General features: G+C 45.5%; 1 protein-coding gene across 2 annotated transcripts; it reads right to left on the bottom strand.

Moving 5' to 3' along the window:
- Positions 1-1,102: 1,102 nt before the first annotated feature.
- Entpd4 (ectonucleoside triphosphate diphosphohydrolase 4) lies at positions 1,103-27,551 on the bottom strand. Of its 2 annotated transcripts, none has more exons than XM_021647851.2 (13): positions 27,395-27,551; positions 18,611-18,715; positions 17,325-17,522; positions 16,220-16,425; positions 12,210-12,360; positions 11,507-11,610; positions 10,135-10,194; positions 9,736-9,890; positions 8,018-8,184; positions 6,040-6,364; positions 4,205-4,290; positions 3,267-3,428; positions 1,103-2,314 (listed from the first exon to the last, which is right to left on the bottom strand). In XM_021647851.2, the coding sequence occupies exons 2-13, from the start codon at positions 18,616-18,618 to the stop codon at positions 2,092-2,094; spliced, it is 1,845 nt and encodes a 614-aa protein (XP_021503526.1). In that variant the 5' UTR covers positions 18,619-18,715; positions 27,395-27,551; the 3' UTR covers positions 1,103-2,091. The 2 variants fall into 2 exon arrangements, with proteins under 2 accessions (XP_021503526.1, XP_021503527.1); XM_021647852.2 differs by having other exon boundaries at positions 9,760-9,890.
- Between the last annotated feature and the right edge of the window lie 277 nt (positions 27,552-27,828).

Below are 27,828 nucleotides of genomic sequence, written 5' to 3'. Positions count from 1 at the left end.
TGTGCACCATCAAGTCCAGCTAAAACAATCCTTTCGAATGTTGAAATAACGTTCTTAGCTTAAAAGCCTTCTAGATTTGTCATGGCAACTAGGTCTTGCTCTAGGAGCTATCAGAGAAACACAGGTAGTGTGGCCCTGGGAACCCTAGCTAGGGGGTAACTTTGGAAAGTAATGTTGGTCCTTGCAGGGACCTGTTACAGGCTGAAAGGAGAATGACTGTTTCCACTCTGTCCCCAAGCTGCAAGAGCGGGGCCAGACCAGCACCCTCCAGTTAAAGCAGGGCAGGAAGTCTTAGGGAAGTCAGGTTTCAGGAAATTCTTAAACTGGCTTTTCCTTGCCTTGATTTTAAAGGCAAATGCCCCCAAACAGAGGCATTTACAGGTCTTAATTGCACAGATTATAGATTATGAGGCCTCAGGAGTCTCACCGCCTGGCAGTGGGAGAGGGGTCCTGACTAAACTCTAGTAGACACTTCCTGTTTAGCACCAAGCCCAGCTTGTTTACAGGGCAAACCCTTGCAGGAATTCAAGGGAAAGATGGCAGCCTGGCGGCTGCTAGGATTCCAATGACCGGCTTACCTGCGGCAGCTGGTGGCCAAGCCTTCAGAAACCAACCCTCTGAGATTTACAGAATGTTTATCCCAGCATACGTCCTCTGAGCATGAGCCACACATGGGCTGCTCAACACCATGCCCCTAACTCTCCACTAGTGTTTTTCATCTAGAATGGTCACTTTGAAGAGATGAGAAATTTGCATTTCTCTCATGAACGCCACATCTTTTCTCTAAAGGTAGAATCACCACTCTCATCTCTGAGTTGTGAGTAAGCAGCTGAAGGTTCTCCAAGTACCCATTTGCTACCAACTACTTTCACTCAAGTGTTGCGGAGCTAGGAAATATGTGTACCACCACCACCACCACCACCACCACCACCACCACCACACCAAAACAAAGCCTTCCAAAAACACCCCCCCGTGAACAGAAATCCCTCAAATTTCTAAAATAAATGAACACCATAAAAAACAGACAAAGGGACAAACAAATCTCCCACCAGTCCCACATGTCCTCCAGGTGTCCTTTCAAGTTTCTGCTTCAAATGTCAAATTTGTTTTCAACATGTGCATTTATTTCTTATGCTAAGTTCAGGCTCTTTCATGGTGTGGGCTTACAGTGGCATTGCCAACAACACCTGCAACCCCAGAGGTGACAACAAGAACTGTCAAGCAGTGTGGAGGGTGTTCTGAAGGAAAACACTGAAGAGATCTGAACAGCGTGGTGCCAACCGGAAGTGGACGGGACTGGAGCAGTCGAACGGCACAGCTCTGTTTCCCAGAGGTGCTGGGGCGCCTGCGGGGGACACTCCAGTCCTCAGACCATGAACCAGCAAACTTTGAAAACTTTCTGGCTTAAAAGCAAACAAAACAAATAAATACACAAAAACCCTAATGCTGCTGCAAGAGGGCAACGGAGCTTCTGAACACAGAAACAAGAACAGCTAATTTACAGGTCTGTGCTTTAGCAAGACAAGGCTCTCCTCAGTAGTTATTAACACTCACGACTCTTCAGTATTACCTCCCTTGCCAACATTTTGTCAATTTTTGCTATGAATGACTAAATTCTTAAATCTTCAAAGAAAGCATAGATGGTGACAGACCCGAGCAGTAAACAAAATCAAATACCTCCTTCTAGGCTGGAGGTTTTTGGAGAGGAGAGAGAAGATCTAACTCACTTCTTGGTTCTAACCCAGGACCACTGGCCCCACCTACATTGATGGGAACTTGGCCTTTGTCCCCTGACCCCCCCACTATCCAAGTGCATGTGCTGAAAATGCAGCATGTGCTAAAGAAAACCAAAAACCTTACTAATTTGTGGCAGATGCTACGCAGCACAAATTGAGTGAATTCCCTTTTTCCACTCTCCCATTTAAAGCTGTTTTCAAAATGGCAATACCTCTAGACAGTAGGGTTTACAGTCAGTGGGTTTTATCATAACAGAAAGGAAGGAGACAAACAAAACCATCCAAGCATACGAGAAACCCTGAGGCAAAAATGGCTTTTCCTGTAGCGTCTTCCTCAAGCCAACAGATACAGTTGTCACAAGGGCCCAGGGCCCTTCTGGGGGGAGGGCAGGCCTTCCTCCATCCACAGAGAGCCAGTGCGGGGCGCCCTGCGATGGATGCGTCGCAGCCTCAGCAGGTAGAGAAGGATGGACAGAAGGACGACCAAGAAGCAGCCAGAGAACAGATAGTGGTTGTAGACAAAGGACACACCCCGCCAGTGTGCATGGCCAGCTCGGAACACCTCCTGCCGGATGTCTCTGCAGGCATGGAAACAAACAAACAGTGAGAAGACAGGCAGGGCCTGCTGTCCCTGGCTTTCCTACCTCTAACATGGGGGGTTGGTAGGCCCAAAGTGAGTTCCCTGCCGATGCTAATGCTGTTAAGACTAAGGCAATGGCATGTGAAATTATATCCGTAAGATCCTAGTGTTACAATTTCAGCAACAAAAATCTAATAAACATAAGGGCCAGGGTTTTGCTCTAACAAGGAAGTTAATGGAACAAACTCATTCAAGTGGAACTATGTATAATCAGTAACAGCTACTACATAGAATTTCTGGAGCTGACAAACTTAAAATATTAGATAAATATAGTTTTTAATGTGGGTCAGCTGAGCTAGGTCTGAGACCTTGAATGGAGAAGGCTGTATGTCTTTATGTGACCAACTGTGGCCTGGAATTTAGTATCTCCTTGGGACATGAATCTACATAGACAATGTCACAGTCTTAAATAACACCTCAATGCTAAGAACAATGATTGATGGTTTATGACCCTTATGATGGCCAATGCCTCAGCTGTCAGTCATCATCAAACTGAAGGAACGGACATGATGGTTCCGCTGCCAGACATTACAAGTCAGTGTGCCTGTGTACTCCTGTATCATAGATATGTGTACTGCAACAGTGTCATAAATGCATTTCAGTACAGCGGTTTCCTCTGCAATCCTAGACACTGTACTATCCACTGGCAGGGCCCAACGGCATAAGGGTCACCACTAAGCAGACTCTTGTGCAGGGGTTAGGGAGCACCAGACTGTTGTGTTCTGAGGGACTGGCAGCTTGGGAAGAAAGGAAGCACTGGAGGAGGGAGGTGGTGAAGGCCCAAGTGCAGTCTGGCTGGGCCTTCGGCTCTGACAACACGCCCACAAGTACAGTCACCAGGAGGCAGTCCAGGAAGCATCATTCGTGATTCTCCCGAGTTCACGGCCTACCTCAAGGGCAGAAAGCGGGTCCTGTAGAGGATGGCCCCCAGCGTCCACTGCACTTCCTTGTCATACACCTGCAAGGCTGTCTTCAGGTTTTTGTACGTGACAGGAAAGGAGAAGCCCCTGTGGAACACCTCGTACATCCAGGCTGATTTGAAACACTGATACCTACAATGCCGAGCACAGGTATGAGTCAGACAGGCGCCCTGTCAGAACGCCCAGGCAAGGACTGCTCCCGGCCTGCAGCAGGCCGGCTCTGAGCACGCAGTGCATACGTGCTGCTAAGGGATTTATCTGGCTCGGGTCTTTGGCCCACACATAGGACAGTTCACCTGTCAAAACTGATTAGCCTGAAACAGTGTCACTTCATCGTTACTGTGCGACACCACCTCCATATGCCGTCAGTACAACATCATTTACTGAACAAACAGTGCCAAGGTCAAGCTCCTTTAGACCCCAGCCTCTTTGTGACAAAATGAAAAGGCAGAAGGATCCTTTTTAGCTGATCCTAAATGTTTATTAGGCTTTTTGTTTTTTACAAAGTACTGGACTAAGTAAGTGATAAAAACGGCAATAAATAATAAGACCCAGTCATTATACTTGAGTGACTTAAACAAAAGGGAATTTTATAAACCAAATCAGAACAGCTTCAATTCACCAGAGGAGCAGCATTAGTGTTCAGGAAGGTGGGGGGGGGGGGGGGGGGCAGGAGGGCCTGAGGGGACAGGAAGCCTGAAAGGGACAGCATCCCACACAACTCTGATGTTTGGCAGGACGTGAGCAAACAGATGAAACGGGGAATTTCTGCAGTGAAGAATTTCAGAACTGAGCAGAAAACCAGCAACAAAAACCTGTTACATTTGAAGGAGACCAAGGATAGTAGAGGAGGACAGTAAATAAGGAGGGTCACCTGGCAGGTTAGGACTTGACTGTCCGCTACTCACTTAAGTCGATGGAGGTCAGCGTGAGAGGCATACAGTCCTTGGTCAAAGCGCTCCCGCAAGATCGACCACTTTGTTGCGCAGTAATCCTAAAAACAGTTCCACCCTGAATCAATCATCCCTTATTAAAGTTTACTAAAACCTCTTCCACTTACAATTGGTTTACCAAGTTCATATTCGTAACAAGCAGAGCGAACACATAGCACAGCTATGTCTGTGCAGTCAACGTGAGACCCAGGACTTGGTGAGTCCCTGGCAATCAGCAGACTCTGCTCTTTATCCGGAAATCCCGCCCACCAGCTGCCTCTTCAAACCTGTTTAGCCCTTCTCTCATGTCATGGCACCAGAATAAACTTTGGCAAAGTGAAACAGTATTTGACCTGTTCAAACTGAGTCCTTATGTCTGGGGCAGACTTAGGACTGGGTGAGGATGGTGATGGAAGTGTCATTCAGAGTCATGTTAACTGAGCGCTGTGACCTTCTAAAGGACACCTGACCTACCAACATGGCTCCTCTCCTCACCTCTCTACAAGATGAAAAGGCTGAGGCTTAGAGAACTGGTGTGACAGGGAGCACAAGGGAACGTGCTTGGCCTGCGGCAAGAGGAAGGGAAAACAGAATGAAGAAGCACACGAGAGAAGGTACACACACGGCCATGATGCTTGCCACGCTGAGAGGTCACTGGGCTGGTGGGAAGAGGGAGGGGCAGGCTAAGATCAGTGGAATTCAGCCTGTGAAACTGCTGAAGGTTTTAAACAGTACAGCAAGGTGACTGCATGAGATCTTCAGACAGAACACCCCTGGGACAGCATGCACAATGGACACCAGAGAGCCCAAACACAGAGGACAATGGCAATAAAACAGGAAGCAGGGATAGGCTTGAGAAATACTCATGAGAGAAACTGTCACTGATTATAGGGGGCTAGGGAGGGCAGCTGAAAGAGGGACAAAGAGAAGTAAAGGGTTTGGGATGCAGCTCCATGAGACATCAGTTGCCTAGCATGTACAAGGCCCGGGATTCTCTAAACCCCAGCACTACAAGCAAAATAATACAAGAGCCATGCCTGGAGGAAGGGGACTGGATGTTGGTGATGCTACCAACTAAGATGGCACAAGAGATACAGAAAGAGAGAAAACTGTGGATTTGTTTGGAATTATGAGGACTGGAGAGATGGTTCAGTGGTTAAGAGCACTGTCTGCTCTTCCTGATGTCCTGAGTTCAATTCCTAACAACCACATGGTGGCTCACAACCATCTATACTGGGGTCTGATGCCTTCTTCTGGTATGTAGGTGTATGTACATGCAGTCAGAGTACTCATATACATAAAATAAATAAATAAATCTTACAAAAAAATAAAGAAAAGGGAAAAGGAATTATGAAACTCAGTGAGCTAAGATCAGAGACTGAGCATCAGCAGCCAGAGAACTGTGACATGGGTAGGACAATCTGTGAATCCGTGAGCTTGAAGGGGAATGGGCTGTGGCTGAAAGACAAGGGCCATCAAGGCTGATGATGCATGACAGGGCAAACTTCTGACAAAGAGAAAGCAGAGGGAACGAGATCATAGGCATATCCTGGCTGCTATGGGGATGGGAGGCTGCTGAAAGGATTTTGAGATGTGACAATCAAAAGTCAACTTAAGATCGATTTGTATATTTCTGGTGACCAATGTGGCTATCAGAGCTTAGATTTTCTCCTGTGACTACTTTCTACCCCGTGACAGAAGGGAAAGAACATGGCAATGGCATACTACAACCATCTTTCCCTCCAGGAATGATGGAGGCAGGACCTGTGGCCCACACTCTCTCCAAAGCATGAATTTCCTTGGCATATTACCTTGGCAGCTTTAGTAAATTTAGCAGCATTGTAGTCTCCTCCCATTCTCAAGACATCCTCGGTGCAATAGTAGAATTCGGAGAAGCCATAGAATTCACTGTTCTGGAAGTGGATGGCGGGCTGGTAGACTCCATTCAGGGAAGTCTGTGTCTCGTTGGTTTTGTTCATGAAAGGCTGGAGGGTCTCTCGACACAGGTCGAAGTCTCCCGTTCCCCGAAGGTACAGGGTCTGCCCATTCTGCTGGATCTCGTCTTTAATGTCCAGAGGTAAGCAGGGGTCCAGGAATGGAGCATCGGGAGTCAGACCAGTCTGTTTACCCAGGAGCCTGTGGCACAAAGAACCATTTACCATGAGACTTATGAGTGGCTGCAAGCCAGTGTTCTCCTAACATGGGTTCCACAGAACTGTGTGAGGGAACACAAAGGGTTCCAAACAAAGTTAGGAAAACAGTCACCCAACCCCTTGCAGAGCTCCACAATCACATACACAGTCATGCTGAGTCCAGGGAAACAAGGAGAGGCAGGCCTGACTCTTCATTTGTGTCTCGAGTGTGTGCATGTGTATGTACCACAGCATGTGTTGTGGAGATCAGGGAACAACTTGCAGAAGGTGGTTGTCTCCTTCTACATGTGGGGCCCCAGGATTGAGGCCCCTTAAGTTGTCAGGCTTGAGCAGCAAGTGCTTTAAGCTATGGAGCCATCTCAAGGCCTGACCTGATGCTTTGATTACCATCAGTACATCAACTTGGTCTTTCTTTTAGGCCTTCATGGATGTGTTGAGGTTAAATTGGTCAGGGTTGGAGAGATGGTCCAGGGGTTAAGAGCATGGGTTACTCTTCCAGAAGACCTAAGTTTGAGTCCCAGCACTCATGTGGAGGCTTACAACCATCTGTAACACCAGTTCCAGGGGACCCAGTGCCCTCTTCTGGCTTTTACAGACATTGCTTGCATATGATGTACAGACATACTTGCAGGCAAAAACACACACAAAAATAACTAATAAAGTGTATGAAAAAGATTAAAGTGGCCAAGGGAATACACTATTACTTAGCTCTAAAATTAGCATTTCTCCTTAAAAACATTCTATCAGAACAAACAAAGCAGATGCAGGAAGAACAAGGTATCTTACAAGCCCAAACTCCACTCAGATAATTCCAGACCATTTATCTGTTCTGATGGGCACATTTTAAGTAAGTAATTAGTATATAGTTAAACTTACTATTTTTCTTAAAGACAGGGTACTCCTGTGTGGCCTGAAACCACATAGACCAGGCTGGCCTCAAAATCACACGGAGATCCACCTGCCTCTACCTCCCAAGTGGTGGAATCAAAGGTGTGCACTGCCACATCTAGCTAAGCTTAAAAAATTCAATACGACAGGAGTGATGTCCTTCTTTCACATATTTTTCAAGCCCAGAATGTCACAGAAACTCATTTTTTAAATTTTACTCATAAAAATATGAGGTTTTGGTTTTGTTTAGATTTGCTTTTTGAGATAGGGTCTTAATATGTAGGCCTCAAACTAATAATATAATGATTTATAGGCATAGACCATGATACCCTGTTTAAAAATATTTTAAAACCCTAAAATTATTTAAGATCTTTCCTTACACTTAACCTTTTTTAGTATGGTTCTCCTCTATCTGTGTCCAGTATCTCTAGAATATTCCTTGTTTGAGACTCTGAAATCAGGGCACCTGCTGGTGTGGTACCAAAAGTGCTGTCATCGTCTGAGCTTTCCTCGGCCTTTGCAATCAGCCCAGTGTCACCCAGGAACAACTGTAGTCAGAGCAATGGTTTCCACTCTATTAGATGAAGTGAGAGAGAGAATGCGAGCACACACAATGGTGGGACAGGCAGCTGGTGCCAGGACCCTGAGGGCCTCTCCACCCATCCAGCACAGTGGCGGCCTGGATCTAGTTTTGATGAGGAGCAAGCTATGCCTGCAAGTGCCTGCTGAGGAGTGGCAGGTGCTGTACCTGTTTTTCTGTACCGTGCTAGCAAACAGTCTGTCTTCATATCTCTGTCGAGCAGCATTACCACCAAACCCAAGAAACGTGGCCACGTAGACTCGGTACACGTGCTCAGTCTGGTGGACATCACAGCCCAGGTTGAATTCAGCTAACAGGTTTTTAGCTACTTCCTCCTGTAAGCACAAGGGCAACATTTCAGTATTTTACAGCAATTCTAGCTCTAGTTAAAAGAGAAGGGTTCCAGAACAGCAGAGTCTGTCTCTCCACCTCCCAAGGATGCTCTGAGCCTCTTTCATAATTCAGTTATGCTGATTTTGACTGGGGGAACTGCAGCTGCACACGGGTGGTAGGGCTTTCTGAAAAGGAGGTTAGTACTATAGCTCCTCCCCCTCTAACCCACAAATCTATTTATGGTAACCCCTACTGTGAAAATAGACCCAAACACAGGTATGTCCTAATAAATAAAGACATCTTTATTAAAAACAAAACCAAAAAGAAATGGCAGCTGAGTACTCAACATTAAAGGAGGAAAATAACGGCTGTAGAAGAATTTATCGAGGAACACACTGTGCACTGTAAATAAAAGGCACACAGTCATACAAAAGGCAAAAACACAAAAGCCACACTTTTGAAATGATAACAGTAATAAAAATAATGGAAAAAGAATTCATCAAAACACTAGCAAGGCTATTTTTTTTTTTTTTATGACAGTGAGTCCAGGGGGAATTTTTAGTCTTCCGTTTGCCTTAAGCTTTCTCTGTGAGCATTTGCTACTTTACAGTGAAGAGAGAAAGCATGTGTGCCAGTCTCTAGAGGCATATTTGCAATGGGAAGTGGTTAACACAGGCTCAAATACTTAAATTTCCAAAGCACTTTTCCAAGGAGCTTAATAAAGACAGTGTGAGACCTCCTGAGCACACACTGGGGGCCTTGGTATTAAGCAGGCAGCAACCATTCAATGGCCCCATGCTGGAGGGGCCATTGTTTGCACTTTCAGAAGCAACTGGCTCACAGAAGAGACAGGACTAGCATGAGGTCACACAGCTAGGAGGAACAGGGCGATGCTGCCAGCTAGGCTTGCTCTGCTCCGTGTCCTAACTCTGAGTCACCGCCTGGTACATGACCCCTACTTTGTGGGACAGCATGCTTTGGTGTCAATTTATATCTGGATAGAAACACTAGTGAGAGACATGGTGATTCTGGGACACACGGAAATTGTTCTGGTGTCCTCTTGGCAAGGCACAGCCTGCTGAGGACCACAGACCCTGACTGACAGCACTGAAGTCATGGAGAAAAGATGGAGTGAACCAGATGTGAAGTACTGAGTACCAACTTCAATGTTTTCCAGAAAAGTTCAAAATTATTAAAAAACAAAAGTGATTCTCCTGACCATAACTTTTAACACCTAATGCTATAAGCATTTTAAAAAAGCGACTAATGAGAAAATGTGAACAAAAGCTCAAACATGCAACTGACATATACACCAGAGAAAAACTCCAAGAAGACAACTTCAGAAGACAAACCAGCTAGGCTCAATGTACAACCGTAACCGGCTTGGCTGAGGCCTGCCTCATTCTCCGGCCTCTTTCCTCCTGGGATGAGAAGGTGGAACCTCAGCAAGCAGAGTAAGGATGTGTTCAGACTCAGGAAACAAAACAAAAATGGATGGAGACATGTTAAATGAAAACTGAACCAAACAGAAGGCAATTTGTACAGATAATAACCTGCTGTGAGGAGGCAAAGCTTACAGTTTTGGGGACTTCGTACGCTATCTGAGTAGACACGCCTCCCATGTCAAGAATACCAGCTGTTCTTTTCCGGACGATGGCCTCACTGCTCTCACTACCAGGAATGTTGACTTCCACAACCGCCTCATCATCTGGAGAAAGAAGTGTCCACTCAGCAGATGCCTTCTGAGGCATCTCTGCTTTGAAAAGCACCTTTGAAAAGCACCCCATCCACTCCTCCCGATGAACTCCACTGTAGTTTAGACAGCAGCTCTGCTCACCCAACCCCACATACTCAGCTATCTCAGAACACTTAGCTCCTTCTCTGCCCTTGGGATGAACATAAATTCTGGTTGTAACTTCCAACTAGAATGCTAGTGGGAATGTGGCACTTACCCTCTTCAATATGCTCAAACCGCCCGAGGACAAAATTAATGCCGATCCAAGCAAATACACCTAGACATTTCAGAGCAAAATTAGGAAAAATCAAGTCTGACTCTGATCAATTTGGTCTCTGTAAGCTTTTCACTTGTTTTAACTCCTGGCAGCCTGAGACAGAATCACCAAATAACACATTTCTTCTGATGTTTTGTCTTTTCCCAGTGGTTTTACAAGAACTCTCAATTTTAAAGCTTATACTTTATATCAGATGTGTTAAAAATGTAAATTCTGCAGGGATTCCATACTAACTTTCTCTCATCTTTCCTGTATCTTTGTCACTCAGGCAGCTGCCAAGTCTCAGTCTATACCTGTCAACATTCTCTATGGCTCATTCTTACCCATTTCCACTGCCACCTTGATTTGTGTCGTTATGTGGTGGAGGTGACAAGCTACTTAATCTTCCATGGCAACCTCCTCTGAACTATTCTGTTAGGCTGGTCCATAAAACAAAAAGTTCAAAGGCTGCTAAGTCAAGTTGTATCCAGCTTTCAACATCACCACCACTTTTCCACAGGGCCATGATCCGGCTGAATAAAAACCTATGTGAGTCCACTGTGTCATCCCTTCCCATCTGCAGTAACAGTGATCATTTCTTCTGCTTGGACCATGCTTCCTCCACCTACAAAGAACTTCCCTTACTCTCTTCCCAAAGGTTCCACTTAGAACCAGTCCTAGCTGGACAGGGGAAAGGAGAGAGGCCTTTCCCTTTCGCAGGTTCAGGGTATTTTTTCTGTATCTTCCTTCGGGCACCAAAAGTGACCTCTTACAATTCTGAGAGCCACATTGGTCTATAAGGATTTCATGGCTGATGTGCCCAATTCTGCATTTCCCAGTGCCTTTCCATAGGAACACCTGCTGGAGTGGCGAGTGACATCAGAACAGATGCTGCATGTCTAGGTCTCTGCTACCGCACTTGTGGGTCTCTGCTTCTAGCAAATCATTTCACTGACTATTAAATAATTTCAAGTGAAATAATTTCTCTGAAACAGAAATGATATTTTCTCAGTTCATCAAAGGCAAGAATTCTTCCTTGCTAGAAGTCAGTCAGAGGTTCATGGCCCAGAAAGCTCTCTGAGGTAGGCAAGAAACACAGACTTCCTCCATCAGTCTCTTCAAAATACATCCCCTACATGTGGTAATCACAGATTAGTTATGTTTAACAGTTAGGATTGTAAAATAAAGACTTGCCATATAAAAAACTAATTTAGTGTTTTAAGAGTATCTCAAGGCTACGGTTTCCAGTGATTGGATATAATGCATGGTGGGGAAGGAGCCTCTAAAGGAGCAGCTTCAGACACTTGAAACTGAAGGTCTAATTAATACCAACCTTCTTGTTTTCCTGAGATGACTTCAGCATGGGAGTCAGAAAACAGGAAGTCAAAGTGCACAGGGATATCAGTCAGGAGGTCCTCCAGAATTGCTTTCTGCTGGCTTTAATGCAATCCAAAATTTACAGTCAAAATCATATCCTCAATTTTTTTTTTGTTTTGAAAACAAAAACAAAAAAACCCTGGTTCATTATGTCCTACATGAAATAGTTAACTGTAAAACAAAAGTAAGTCATTGAAAAGATTGCTTATCTTAGGAATGTTCTTTCCAAATGAAAAAGTTATGATCATGTGATTTCTGGCTCAGTGGGAGGAATGCTTGTCCATCCAGCAGGGACCAAGCCCAGAGCTCCATCCATGGCACTGTATAAACTGGGTTTGGGAGTGTAGGTCCCAGCACTAAGAAGGTGGGAGGCAGAGGGATCAGAAACCTAAGGTCAAGCTCAGCTACATATAAATAGTTGGAGGCCAACTTGGGATATAAGACTCTTCACTGGGCCCCCACCAAAGTTAACCTTACACTTTATAGTCACAAATAAGTAGATTAAAAGCTTTTTGGTGAGGTCTGTCTAGAAGAATGGCTCTGGGACTAGTTCAAACTCAAGAAAGGATTTTCAGTGCTGTGATGAGGATAGTGACAATGAGCAGAAAGCCACCCCCCCCCCAAGCACCCCTTCCACGCTTTAGGCTGTGGAAGATCACCTTTCAGGAAGGACCCTCATTCCAGCAGTGCAGAGAATGTAAAGAGGAGTCTCTTTGTGTTTTGCCCGTGGCACGTGTTCTGCAGCAAAGCTCAAAAGTGGAAAAATGTAATCGCTGACTTTTTCTGGAGAGGTAGCAAACTCTGAGATGCCTGCAGAAACAGACAGTGTGTTAGTAGGGACATGGTGGAGCGAAGAGGAAATGTCTTTAGTGTGCCGAATCTGGGGGAAATTCAGGCTTCACTCTGTACTCTCCAAGTTCTGCCTATTCCTCTGCTCCCACACACTCTGCTGTGGCATGAAGGGCTCCGTTCTATGCCTTCCTCTCTGTCATCAGGGGATTGATCCAATTGAGCATCTACCGTGTCCCACACAGGAGCACATTCTTGCCCTTGAGAAACGTGCCCCTCTCTTCTCAGGCCTTCAGATCGTAGTGCTCTTTCCCAACCTTCAGATTAGTTCAAGGTGACTGTCTAATGCACATCGTCACCACCTGTCCTCACGGACACCCCCAACATGACATGCATTCTACAACTGGCACTACAGATCTGTTTTTGCTGCTTGTTCCCTACCCCAGTGCCCAGGCTGGCATCCTGGGTAAAGTCTCTCACATGCACAGTGCAGAGTGCCTTCTGCCTTCACTGACCACTTCTCTTCTTGTTTCTTTGGACACCACCATCTGCTGCTGGCCTAGTATAACTCACTACCTTCCAGTCTCCACCAGTTCCTTCATCCCTTACACCAAGGATGGTATTTTCTTAGTTTTAAACCCTTCTATGGCTCCTCTAACCAAGTCAGACAAACTCAGCTTGGAGATACACAGCTACTCACACAATGGCCCATCTTTGTCTCCTCTCACCTCAAAGCACTGAACTAGCTACTTCTGTGATGCCTCCTGCTCTGGCCTTTGGAATTCTGAGTCTCCTGCAGGAGCCTTCTCTTCCCTACCTCCTTTACCCAGTCAACTTCTGCATGCCCAGTCAGCTCCATTTTCCACAGAAATCTCCCCAGCTGAGCCCTAAGGGGGCCTAGCTCTCCTTACAGCCTGCGCCCACCCCACTGCTGGCTATCTGTTCATCACACCACACTGTTTACTTATTTGTCTCACTTATTTGTCAAGGGCACATATATGTCCCGTTCAGTTCATGTCCCAGCACTTAACAGTGCCTGGCAAGTAGAGGTACTCAGAAACATCTGTTCAATATTTATTATTAGAAGTGAATGGGACAGCTCAGCAGTTAAGGCACTGGCTGCTCTTGCAGAGGACACAGGTTTGGTTCCCAGCACCTTCACGTGGCTCTCAGCCAAACAGTTCTAGGGGCTCCAATGCCCTCTTCTGACCTCTAAGCACTCGCATACATATGGTGCACATACACACACTCAGGCACACACACACAATAAATACATCTTTTTAAACAGTAAATGAATATTTACAGCTGTCACTGTGGAATACAGCCTACAATATTGTGGAGGCTGAGACCCAGAAAGACGGAATGTGAAAGGAAAGAGCAGAAAATGGAGTTAAAGGCAAAACTCCTGACTATGCATACAGAGCTATTTCAGTGGAAAACCAAATCCCAGGCTAACCAGAATCTATTTTTAATATGCTTAGAACCTTGCTTATATTAACACTGGGAGACTAAGAGTCACGACAAAACACTGCTATAAAAAGGGACACTGATTTCCATCTGGGTAAGAACTGCACTAAGCCAGATCTAACTGAGATTCTAGTGTCCACCTCAGTGAGGCCGCTTCACTCAGCTGATCCACCCGGTGAGGGAGAACGGGGAGAATGTTGAAGCCAGCTGTGACTAGGATCCTGGCATACACCTCTGTTGGAGGTTGGTCTGATGCATGTTAATGACCCTCAAGATCTGGTTACACCTATCCTTGTTTTGTAAGCCTGCCTAAGACATACTTGATTGGTTGATTAAATGGCCTATACCTGGGCAGGACAGAATGGGGTAGGTGTGGCTAAGGTTGGGGGGGTGGCTGAATTCAGAGAGAATCACGGGAATCATATAGACCAGACAGACGGGAAAAGAGGAAGGAGGACACTATGATGGGTTAGGTGGAGAAGGAACCACATGGGCGAGGATGAAGGACTCTGAGGATGGCATGGATGGAGAATGCAAGAAAGTATAAGATTATGGAAAGAAGATAGTTCAGATGAGGATGATCAAGGCAGATGACATTGGATGGGGGCTGACAGGTGAATGGTAAGGTAGAAATATCTGCCTGGCCCAAGGTAAATAAGGCAATTAATTATAAATCTAACAGGTGCCTGTATCTTATTATTTGCGATAGCGGGTTAAATAATACCGCCATGATAATCTTAGGGCTAATGATAAACATTATAAACCCAACACTCTTTTTTTTTTTTAATTTACTACAACACACTCCATAAGGACTTGCATTCACCCCACCCATGGAGGTGTCCAGCAAGGGCTGGAAGCTGTCACATGAGGCTTGGGGAAAGGCAAGGTGTTTTAGTGAGCCTTAGTTCTGAGGTTCCTGTTACAGCTTTATATGAGTAACATTATGTTAATCTTGAAGATACTTCTAGATTTAGTGTATATACAATTTTAAGAGACAGAAGAATGGAAAATAAAAAGTTACCACTAAATATTAAAATCTTTGTTTATGGAAATCCACCAATGTTATTTACACTTCTCAGAAAGAGGTTATTCCTTATCAATATTCCATTTTAAACTTTTTATGTCACGTTATAATTTATCTGTATTTTGGGGGTATAACATGATGGTCGACACATGAACAAAATGTAAAACAATCAAAGGGAGCAACTAGTGTGCCCATCTCTTTGAACACTTGCCATTTCTCTGTGTCTCTCTAACATTTAAAGAGAGTAATATTTTAGCACTCACGTACTAGTGAGAGAGAAGATAAAAGTTCAGTATTTCTGTTATGCTCTGTAGCCTATTGTCTTAAATCAGAGCTTATTGAGAATTAGGCACGGCAAGCTCATTTTGAAATGCCCCATTCCCAGTGCTTCTGAGAGGGTACCAACCACAGACAAGAGACTGAGTTCCTGAGAAGGTACGAGCCTGCTGCTTAAGCTACTTAATGAGGAAGCCAAAGCTTGATTTCACACTTCACACTGGCTTAGAAGTGAAACGGCCGTGACTTTAAAAACTGAGTGCATGGTTTTTTGAGGCAGGGTTTTTCTGTGTAGCCCTTGCTGTCCTGGAACTCACTCTGTAGACCAGACTGATGGCGAACTTAGAGAGCCACCTAAGTGCTGGGATCAAAGGTGTGCGCCACTACCTCGCTGTTACATTCACTCTTTTCAAGTCCCAAGGCTGCCCTTATAAATAATAAAAAACAAATCTGGGCAAGTGGAGTCTAGTGACCTGAGGCAGAAGAATTATAAGATGAAGGTCAACCTGGGTGTCTTAGTAAAATACTGTCTCAAAAACAAAGAGTGCTGGGGATATAACTTGGTGGCAGAGCATTGTCTAACAAATATGACTCCTAGGGTCAGTACTAGCACCACAAAAGAGAAAAGGGCACGGGAGGGAGGGAAGGATAGAGACAGGAAAGAGAAGGAAAAGAGAGGAAGATAGATATCTGGGCAGTGATTTTGTAAAAAACTAATATACATCAATATTTAAGCAAATAATATGTTAATACTTAAAGTACAGATTTTCCAGTTATCTGAAAATGTCTGTCTTTAAGGAAGAGCTACCAAATAAGAAAACAAAACAAAATCGCCGTGACAGTGTTAAATAGCATGTAAGCAGACATCGTGGGGCTGCCATGATGATGGCCACAGGTGACAAAAAAAATAGGCTGTGGGTGTTTGATTAAGATGTTGGTCACATATACAAAACAAAGAGAGAAGGAAACGGAAAGTGAAATGAAGTCAGCTGTTAGGCTCTGCCTTGAACTGGGAAGCAGGGTTAGGTAGTGCTGAGTGAGAGGAAGTGAGAGGTATCACACAATACTGGAGCCCAGAACCTGGTTCCAGTCCTCAGCCTTCTTATCTCATACCGGGTTTAATTTTCATCACCACCGGCTTTCGGTTCTTGTCTCTCATCTGTCTGATGTCCAGCAGGTCATGAGGATTGCCGTTGTGCCGAGGCCAGCAATAGACAAATATCCGGGACCCACTGCTGCCGCAGTCCACCACAATGCCATAGTTCACGTTGGGGTTGTTGGTGTCCGTAGCCTCAACGTCTGTGACTCGGGCCAAGTACCTTGTTTAGAAACACATGGGTTATTTAAGCACAGCACCATTGTACTTAAATAACCCATGACCTCCATGATGTGTGGTGATCTCTCTCTGGCATTCCCTCCATGGCCACATGATGAGTCAAAAGAAGGCCAAACAAATGCTGCCCAGAGGGAACCTCTAACTCCGGTACCTGCTCATTTCTTCTGAACACACCCCCCAAAGAGAAAACAGTCTCCAAGTTCATTCTCAGAACCGAGCTAAAAACAGACAGAAGGAGCTCCTGATTGTGTGACTATGCCAGGGCCTCTGACGACACAGACCCAGGCACTTCCACAGTCTAATTTATTAGTCAGCACAGGGTCTGGTTTCTACAGCCTCATGTTCCTCATGTGCCATTTCAGAGCTGACTGTTCCTCCCCTCTGAGGCTCATCTGCTGTGAGTCTCACCATGTGGGCAGCACTGCCCTCTGGGGAGTGATCAGGTCTGGAGAAAGGAGACACAGAGCTGCCCTACCCTTCCCATGTGAGAACAGGACACAGCCCTCCAGATACAAACTCTGCTGTATTTGCTCTTGGGCTTCCCAGCCTCTAGACCAGTGGTTCTCAACTTCTCTAATGTTGGGACCCTTTAATATAGCTCCTCATGTGGTGGTGAGCCCCAACCATAAAGTTATTTCATTGCTACTCATAACTGGAATTTTGCCACGGTTATCAATCATAATGGAAATATCTGTTTTTCCACTGGTCTTAGGTGACCCCAGTGAAAAGGTCACAAAGGGATTGTGACCCACAGGTTGAGAACTGCTGTTCTAGAGCTGTGAGAAATACAACTCTATGAGCTTATGGAAGCCACACAGTGCTCTGTTACAGCAGCTGGAACACAGTCAGCCAGAGGTATGACACAAAGTCTGTGTCTCTTACCTTTGAAATTTCTTGTCCCTCGACAGCCACCCATACTTGCTGCGGATTATGACAACAGAAAAGTATAAAAGGGAGACAGCTGCAGCCAGTATGCTAATGACAATGATTTGTCGTAAGTTGGTGTTCAGAATTCGAGGACAGCCCACTGGAGAGATGCTAAAATGCCAAGAAGCAGGAAAGAGACAGGAAATGCCAATCCTGAAATTCCAAAGAAGCAGATTTTAAGGCCACATGGTTAGAGGAGACCTGGTCTCACCTGAACAGATGTTCAGCACGGCTCCCCTGCTTCCTGTCTGCATGGCCTGCACTTAGTATGCTCCAGGTTGATGCTTGGTTATGGAGCACATTATTATAAAATGCCATAATGAGAAAGACTCCCTGCTAGTTATAATATTCCTCCATTTCCTCCCTTTCTTGGGAGTATTACAAAAACATCCTGCCTTTTTTCAAAATCAGTTCATAAGTTTAGTCAGATAAACACATAAATCTATAATGAAATCCAGTTAAAGGATGATGACACCAAAGGGAGACTGAGGATACAGAAAAGGCATGCTGTAAGCTACTCCATAAATGCCAACAGCCTAATGGAACAAACACTGTGCATTAATGAGTCAGGCTGAGGACGAGTGAGATTTTCTGAACATGCAATTCTAAAGTAAATTTCTCCCCGATGACCTAGTAATGGGAAAAACAGTATCTACATAATGAAGTCAATAAAGGAACTCTGATAAGTCCCATGATTTTAGAAAGATTCCTTTGAGATATGTTTTACAAACAGAAAGGGTTTCAATTTATGCCACGAAAGAGAAGCAAACTGTAGAGCCATCAGCAGGCACAACCTTTAGGGTAAATTTTTGATTATTTCATAGTTTCTGTCTTTTTTCTTTTGAAGAGTTCTTCATGGACTAAAACCCCTCACTGAAGGCTATACTGTCAACTCGCTGGAAACTCCCACTCAGGTTCCCTTCATACGAGTTCTGAGGACACTCCACGGCATGTGTCTTCTGCTTCTGAACTCCAGAGGCCCTAGACAGCCATCCTGTACTAATGTTAATCTAAAGATGCAGGCCTAAACTACAACTCACACCAACCTCTGTAGAGCTCACCTGGCTACTTTCTTTTTGTGAAAAGTGCCCCTCTAGGCTCTGTAGGAACAATGGTTTTAGTCTACTATAACATAACTTCGAATACTTTTCTCTAGGGATTTAGATTTTCTCTCTTAAGACCCGTTTCTTCAGCATCAGAACCTCAGGACTTACAGGCTAGTGATGAAGCCTACCACTCACCTCCCCATGCTGAAAGGCCAAGGTCCAGGCAATGTTGTGGAAGTCAGTTCTTGTCATCCACGATGACAGAATCAGAGCTGGGATCTTCATGGAGTCAGAGCCCCTCTGGTTCAGGGTGAGAAAAATCAGGAAGAGTGTAATCAAATAAAATGTCTATAGTCCTACCAAGTACATGCTTAAACTCAGCCATACAATCTGACTGCAATCCCCATGTGGAGATTACTAGGTTACCGCCAGCATGCTTGCACATCAATTTCATGCTGCTAGAAATCCAGGCCTCAGTCAAGGGATGCTAAGAGCCTGGCACAATTATTACAAGCATTACTGTAACCCTAACATTTCAGGGCATGAAATTATTATAGCACTGAGATGTTAAAGATCTGGGGTGGGGGGAGTTACACAGGATTAACTCAATAGGAATCAGAAGCATGTGTTCATTTGCTTTAATGGACAAAATGGACGAAGTACCATGCAAAGCGTCCTGTCCTTAGATGGTGCTCCATTCCTGTTACCATTCTCACTTTTCCTCCAGGCCCCAGCCCTCCTATCACAAAGCCAGGGACTCCTTCCAAGCTGCTGGAGCTTGACAGACACAACCCCCCACACCCTCAATAATCTCACAGCCTAGTCAGCTTCACAACTTTGCAATCCTGCTGGGGATCCTTGGCTCTGTTGGACCAAACTTGGTAGGACTAAAGCTGTCTGTTCTTGAGTCCCCCAAAATTCTGCCTAGACTCCATTCTCTCCACAACTTAATTGCTCCTGCTCTGACTCCACTCCCTCTTAATGCTTCCAGCTCAGCCTCATAGCTACAGCACATATCAGATAACTTGTCTCTTCAATGCAACTCCTCTCTGAGTCATGCAGCCTCTAGTCTACCCTTAATCCCTATACCTCCATCTGGACGCTGTGAGCTACTGTGAGCCACATTTTTAAAGGCACTCCCCATGATATTTAATCCCAACCACTCCTCTCCTTTGTCCTGATTCTTATTCCAAGCTACTCAAATTTCCTGTCTTGTCCTCTTCCCTGTCCAACTTCTTAGAATCCTTCCCTGAACTCCCCCTTACCTAAAACCTGTCCCTTTCACTTACCACTGTTCCAGGATCGGCTCTTAACCTCTTATCTGCACTGCCTTCTCCCTGAAGCTCCACCCGAGGACTCCCCAGTGCTTTCCCAACACCACAGGCACAGATTCTTTCCCTGAGGCTGACACACCCAGAACTCAGATCACATCAAGTCAGGACTCAAAATCTCCCAGTTTGCCCTTGCTCTTCAAACAAATACTGAAGTCTTCCGGTGATCTCCAGCTTTGCAGGCTCTGGCCAGCTGCTCTGTTTGACCTCACAGGCTGCTTTCTCCAGCACTCCAGCTGTGCTGGCAGTCTCTACCAGGTTTCAGAAGTCACTCACTCTGTTCTGTGGCCTCACTACTCCCTCTGCTTTGGAGCAACACTTACAGTTTATCACCTGATCTCCCTCAGGTCTTTACATAATGTCACCTTTTCAGGGATCAATAAGTACACACATTACTTTCCACCCAGCTCTCATCCTTAATGCTTTCTCCTTTTACTTCTTTTTTATTTGTTTGTTTTGAGAAAGGGTCTCTGTTATATTGTGCAGGCAATTCAACTGGTCTGTCCTCAGGGGCCTTGAGGGTTCTGACTGCATTCTGTGTCACCACCTGTGTCCTATGTCATCACCAGGTGCTTCAGATATAACACATCTGCCATTCCCGTCCTTCCTCTCCCTCCTCCTTCCTCTTTCTCTCTCTCTCTCTGCTTCAGCCTCTCTGACTTTTCTCTCTGGGAGGAGGGGGCACCATGCTCCTCTTTCTCCTCTCCCCTTTCCCTCCGCCAAATCAATCTCCTTCTGTTGACAGCATGGCATTTTAAAATCTATCCTAACAGTCTCTCTACATAGCCCTGGTCATCCTGGAACTCACTATGTAGATCAGACTGCCCTTGGACTCAGAGATCCACCTACCTCTGGGATTAAAAGTGTGTGCCACTACACCTGGCTTAGCAGTTACCTTTTTATTAAACACACATAGGGGTGCTTACAGCACTCGGGCTGCACTCTAAATGCTCATGGTTCTTCCTTTCTCCTAAATCCCCTGTGGGCTGGGACTGCTACTGTGATGTTTTATGGGGAGGCAGAGAGGCAGGACTGGTATTCACATGCGTGGCTCACACAGTCACACTGTGCAGGTGGTGTCTTCATTTCTCGACTCTAGAATGCATGCTACATGGGACCCTTAGCTGACTACTGCATTCAAACCACCCAACTTTGGAAAAGGTCCTGACAAGGTGGCAAGGGTCAGAGTTCGGGGAAGGAAAAAAACCTAAGAACCTCTACATTAGATTTATCTTTTCAAATCACACAGAAACCTCTGTTCCCCTACTTTTCTCTTTTAGTGAGGGGGAAAAGCCCTAGCTCCTCTGATATGGAATAAGGGCCCCAACACCTTGTAACTTATAAAGCGGCTGCCTGCGATGTGCAGCTATTTAAAGGAATGGAAATGAAACATATCATCCAGACGTGGTGGCCCAGGCTTGTAAATCCAGCTACTCAGGAGGTTAAGACAGGTGGACTGCAAGTGCAATGCCCTCCTGGCTAATACAGTGGACTCAAGAATGGCCTGGGGAAGCTAGAGAGACTGGTTTCATTAAAAAGTAAAAAGTAGGCTGAGGTATTTGCCTAGCATGGGCGAGGCTCTGGGTTTATGCCCACTGTAGCAAATAATAATGATAATGACATTAAATGTAAAAATATAAACACAGAATGTCTGAGATCTTCATTGCACTAGCCTTATTCCGACCCACGTGGCCTCTGCACGTTCTGTGCAGGTGCTGGACATGGATATCACAGCAAAAGCTCTTCAGGCAGCCATCATGGATCCCAGTAGATCTCCACACCAAAAGCAAGCTGTGAATTCCTCATCTTCTGTACAACACCCCTCTTGGGATCTACTGGCTAGAATTCCTGCACCCCTCAGGGTACAAAGGGAGCATGAGCTTCTGTAAGAGCTTCTAACATAGCAGGGGGCTCTGGTGTTACACTTGTGTTGACTTTCTCCTTACATCCATCCCAGGCAGGGGCCAGTACCTGCTACACTCGGAGTGAGAGCTACACAGGTAATCTGACTTAAACCCAACCCTTAAGAATTCATAACCCAGTACAGAAGAATACAACACAAACACATGCACACACACGCACACGCGTGCACACACACACATACAAACACACATGTACCCACGTACACATGTGCTCATGCCTGCTAAATTGGAATGTTTGTGTGGTGGCTTGGCAGTGGTGGCACACGACTTTAGTTCCAGGCAGAGACAAAGGTGGAGCTCTGTAAATTCAAGGCCAGCCTGCTCTACAGAGCAAGTTCCAGGACAGCCAGGGCTACACAGAGAAACCCTGTCTCAAAAAAAAAAAAAAAAAAAGTCATATAAAATTTAAAAATTATTTCAATTAAAGATGTTAAAATTAGTTTTCATGTATTTTGTAAAATAACTTTTAAAGCACTTTAATATAGTGAAAAATTCAATTCCCTAAAGATTTAAATATTTAAAAACCCAAGACAAGGGCTGAAAAGATGATTTAGCAGCTAAGAGCACTTGCTGCCCTTGCAGAGGACCTGGGTTCCAGTCCCAATACCCACATGGTAGCTCACAACCATCTGTAACTCCAGTTCCAGAGGACCCAATGCTTTTGACTTCTTCTGACCTGTGTGGCACCAGGCATGCATGCAGCACAGACACGTATTTAGGGAAAACATTCGTGGACATACAAGAAAATAATCTAAATTAAGAAAAAAAACTTAAGATGTAGGGACCGCACAAAACAACCAGTGACAGTTGAGAGGTAGCTGAGCTAAGACAAAAGTGTTCAATCTACTATTAAACACAAACTGGCTGCGGGAGAAGAAAAGCCATAAATGGCTCAGTACTATGAATGTGACAGGATAAGGATCATCAAATGAAAACTCTAAACAACACTCATTCGGGAAATGATGAAGAAAGCAACCAACAGCTCTGTTAAATTCTACAGACTCTTGGCTATGAGAGCTCAGAGCCCAGGAAGCCTGGTGCCAATAGGAGGTGGAGGTAGAGAAGAACTTGGATGGGGCCAAGAAAAGAGAATACACTTCTAAGATGCACCTTACCAAGGATCACAGCATACTTAGCAAATTTTACAGCTTCTGGCATTTGTCTTAGGACTTCATATCTTTTAAAAAATTTATTTTTATTTGTATATGTGTGTGTATGTGTGCATACACACTTGCCTACAGCAGTCAGAAGGGGGCATCAAATCCCTCAGAGCTGGAGCAGTTAGTTATGAGCCCCCTGATATGGGTGCTGGGAACTGACTGTGATTTCTCTGGAAGAGCAGCAAGCACTCTGAGTGATTAATTCTCTTCCTCTCCAGGACTTCCCTTTTAAGGTATGTGAGAATTCTGACAGAAAGGGACAGTCCATAAGTTACTTAATACTCTCACTGAGGACAGATGTAAGGCTGATTGTTGACAAGAAGTCACAATACTGTAACTTGATCTTAAAATGTAAACTCCAAAGGCTGTTTCTACACCTAGGAATCTTGGCACCAGAGCTCAGGCAAGCAAACTTCTAATATTGCTGTCATGTTTTAAACATGTTCTAAATTGTACTAGGCCTATTGCCAGAGAGAGCAAGAACCTTTGTGATTTTAGGTGTTGCGTCCCCTTAGCAGAACATCATGTAAGGAAATAAAGCCTGTGGCAGTTTGAATAAGAATGGACCCCAAGAGCTGGAGAGATGGCTCACTGCCTGCTCTTCCAAAGACCCCAGGCTCAATTCCCAGCACCCACATGGCAGCTTACAACTATCTGTAATGCCAATTCCAAGGAATCTGAAACCTTCACACTAATGCACATAAAATAAAATAATATATATAATTAAGAACTTAGATATTTATATAAATTTATATATATATATATATATATATATATATATATATATATATATATATATAAAAGAATGGCCCCCATAGGCTCATGTATTTGAAGGCTTCATCATAAGAGAGTGGCACTACTTGAGAAGGATTAGGAGGTGTGGCCTTCTTGGAGAAAGTGTGCCACTGGGGGTGGGCTTTGAGGTTTCCAAAGCCCATGCCAGGCCCAGTCTCTTTGTGCTTCTGGATTAGGCTGTAACTCTTAACTTCTGCTCTAGTGCCAGGTGTGCAGCCATGTTACCCCACCATGATGTTAATGAACTAAACCTCTGAAACTGTAGCCATGCCACTAATTAAATGTTCTCTTTTATAAGAGTTGCCTTGGTCATGCTGTCTCTTCACATCAATAGGACAGTGACTACAACAGAGCCCATCTGGTCCATGGGGCAATATCTTGGTGAGTCTCTCCCATTATGTCTGTGTGAGGGTGTCAGATCCCCTGGAACTGGAGTTACAGACAGTTGTGAGCTGTCATGTGGGTGCAGGGACAAGAGCTGCATGTGTTTTTGAATGCTGAACCATCTCTTCAGCCATGTCTCTCTAATGGAAAAAAAAAAAAAAGATACACATCAGCCATGAAGCTTACTTGGTGAAAAATATAGACACAGTAAATTTTCAGACTTGGGTTAGTCAGACTTTTCAGCCCTGTGATAAGCACCTTGGAGAAAACCTCTTACAGTGGAAGGACTTGTTTTAGCTCACAGTTTCAGAGGGCATGGCAGAGCAGGACACATCATGGTGGCCAGGAAGCAGAGAGAAAGAGGGGGCAGAAAGGCTCTGCTGGGCTAGGTCTAGTTGTCTTTCTCCTTTTTCTCTTTTTACTCCATTTATGTACCTGGCCTACAGGGAAGTCTCCCACAGTCAGAGTGGGCTAACGGGCTCTGCCGATCCTGTGTGGAAATGCCCTCACAGACATGGCTGAAAGTGGCATGCCTTACTAATCTCTGAGGCATTTCCCAACCAATCAACTTAACAACCAAACAGTAACCATCACAACACGCTTGAAAATGACCAATCAAATCACAAATACTTGTGAGCCAGAAAACTTGAGATGACATGAAGAGTATTTCAAAAGTGAATGGTTTAAGTATCAGAGAATTAAAGGAGAACCTTGAGCAACTGCACTGGCAGAGCTTGTAAGAAATGACTGCAGTGAGCTTTGAGGTGAAGGCTGCTGTGCAGCGGTGACTCAGCTCCTGGTGGAAGACGCAGCAAAACAACTTGGAGAATGCACGGAGCTGCACGCATGCTCCATAGTTCCCCGATATCCACATCAAATGGTACTTTTAAGCAGCAAGTCCTTGTCAATCTTGCCCTACCCCTACTACTCATGTACTGCCCTGGTGGCCATTCTGAATGGCCTTCTACAGACCACACTTTCCACACTTTCCCTATACCAGCTCTGCAGTCTCCCCCAGAATGACTTTCCTCCAGGCCCAGGTCCGTATCTTCAGCTTATTAAAGCCCTGAAACCTTAAGCTCAGTTAAGCCAAGTCTGGGTTAAATATTTCAACTCTGGATTCTCCAGATGTGTGAGGCACCACCTCCAGCATGGCTGCCTTGTCCTCGGCTTCAGTTCTCACTTCTCCTGTACCAACAGTCCATCGTTCATTAAGCCCTGTCAATTCTTTTGTGTCTGTATGTTCATGTGTGTGCAGGTACACGTGTGCATGTGCGTGTGCGTGTGTGTGTGTGTGTGTGTGTGTGTAGGCCAGATTAACACCAAGCATCTTTCTCAATCACTCCCTGCTTCCATATCTGAAACAAGGCCTCTCCATGAACCTGGAGCTCCCCGACTGGCCAGGCATGGATCCTCCTGCTCCCCATCCTCCCCCAGCGATGAATCTGAACTTAGGTCCTCACACTTCCAGAGCAAGCACCTTGCCCTCTATGCCATCTCCCCGGCCCCAGGATCCTGTCAACTCTTCATCAACATCCCACACATCTAGGACGACCACAGCAGACAACATTACTCCAAGACCGAGCTTGTGGGAAGCCGCTTCTGCTTTCACTGTAAACACTCTTTATGAAACACTACCTTCAGAGCCTGACCAAAGAAAAACCTGAAAGCCTGTAGATCAATACCGACTTCTCCACGTAGCACCTGAAAACCTCAGTCCATCAACTGTTCCCACACTGTATCAACAACCTGTTCTTGCCTCACTCTCAAGAATATCTCTTTGCTCTGGCAAGGTGGGCCTATTCCCACACAAGCCCTTCTAATATTGGCCTCTGTCTTTTAATAATGCTGCTCCCTGGGCTGGAGAGAAGGCTCAGAGGTCAAGAGCACTGGCTGTGCTTCTAGAGCGTCTAGAGGTCCTGAGTTCAATTCCCAGCAACTGCATGTCGGTTCACAACCATTGGTTCCCTCTTCTGTCACGCAGGTGTCTATGCAGGCAGAACACTGTGTACATAATAAACACATCTTAAAAAAAAAATGCTGCTCCCTCCTCATAACCTGCTTGCACACTTACACCTCTTTCAAGGCCACTGGGTAAAAACAATAAAAATAAAAAAATATATATATATATACACATACATATATATACATATATATACACACAAATATATGCACATACATATATAGTTGTTATACTTTCTACTATCTTCCCGTACTCCAAATCTCATGATTCATGTGTAGCTTATTTTAAATAAACATGCTGAACAAATACATAGAGAAGACAGATCCGTAGATCAATTCTCATGTTTGTCTTGTCTCAAAGTCTCTGATCCCACAATTCCTGATAGGGCTAATAGGATGTAAGCCATGCATTCAATGACATTCAAAAACAGGTGGTGGGGGCTGGCAGGATAGCTCAGCAGGCAGAGCACTTACTGCGCAATCCCAGTTATCTGAATTAATTTCCTGGAACCCCAAAAAGAGTTGTTCTATAAACCCCAGACCTGGGGCAAGGCATATGGATGGCCCCCTATCATCCACTCACACACATGTACGGTAATGATAAATTAAATCTTAAAACAGGTAGTAAATCAGCATTAAGAAGAAAAATAAACTACTCATCTAAATAAGCATAGTTCTGCGACTGACTACGTCAAACAATTAACAAACCAGATACAAAGACACCTGAAACATAAGGTAACACAACACAGACCTTAGCCCTCTCTGAGGATGGAAATGTAGGTAATTTCCTCTCACAAAAGCTGAATACATGAAAGACTGCAACCTGACGTTAACTGGGTGTCTAATTTAGTATTGTAATTGACCTCTAGTTTACTGTGTAACATGCGGATCTTGAATTATAAAGCATCTCTTTTGTTTGCTAGTAACATATGGTCTCTGCACCTGTGTTCACCTAGCTCGGGTCTGTGGTGCCCTTGCAGGTTCTGGGGTTATATTCCTGAGAAACGGGTAGACTTGTCCCTTTAAAAGGAGTCCACGCATGACTCAAGTTGAGAAACATAACCGTGGACCATCACTCTCTCTCTCTTTCTCTCTCTCAACCAGCTCCATTTTTTTTTCCACCGGGAAATCTTCCCAGGAAACTTCCCCAAAGCGCAGAGCAAAGCAAATACATGATGATACATGCGTCAGGGTCAGATTTCGGGAGGCAGGCAGGGGCCATCCAGGCCCGGGAGCAAGAGTCCTTCTCCCTCAGCCCACACTCGCCATGGGGCCAGGGCGCTCCGGAGACCCCGCACGGTGTCCAGGGACAAGCACCTGTCACCGGGGTCACGGGGCTCCGGCCCGGCCCGGATGTAGCCGTGGGGACGGCTGAACCGAACCGCAGCCTCCCGCTGCCTTCGCCCCTCGGGACCCCGGCCTCACCTGCTGGGCGGGCCGCGGCTCCGGGGGGGCGGGCGGCCACTAGGGCACCGCATCCCGGCACCAGCTTCCTGGAGGTTCCGCTCCTTTCCGGGAGCCACGCTGCGCGCGCCCGCCAACGTCACATCACCGCTCGCGTCGGCGCGCGCACGTAGGAGGAGAGCGCGCGCGCGCTGGGGAGGGTGGGAAAACGGGCCTGCGTGGGGGCGGGGCCTACCGAATGATTGGCACGGGGCGCCGGGCTGGCTTGCAGACTCCAGCCCGGCTCGCTTAAGAGGTCCGCTTGGTTTCTGGCCACCCCAGGCTAGCCTGGTTGTCCCCAAGCCGCAAGGTGATCGTGAGACTGCGGTTTATCTTTCCTTGGTTTATCTTCCCAGAGGATTCTAGAAAACATCACATCCTAGCAAGGCCTAGGTCCTAGGGCCAAACCCAGAACA

The sequence above is a fragment of the Meriones unguiculatus genome, chromosome 9 (genome assembly GCF_030254825.1).
Source record: "Meriones unguiculatus strain TT.TT164.6M chromosome 9, Bangor_MerUng_6.1, whole genome shotgun sequence".
Classification (NCBI taxonomy): Eukaryota; Metazoa; Chordata; class Mammalia; order Rodentia; family Muridae; genus Meriones; species Meriones unguiculatus.
This window is presented reverse-complemented; position numbering and strand designations above follow the sequence as displayed.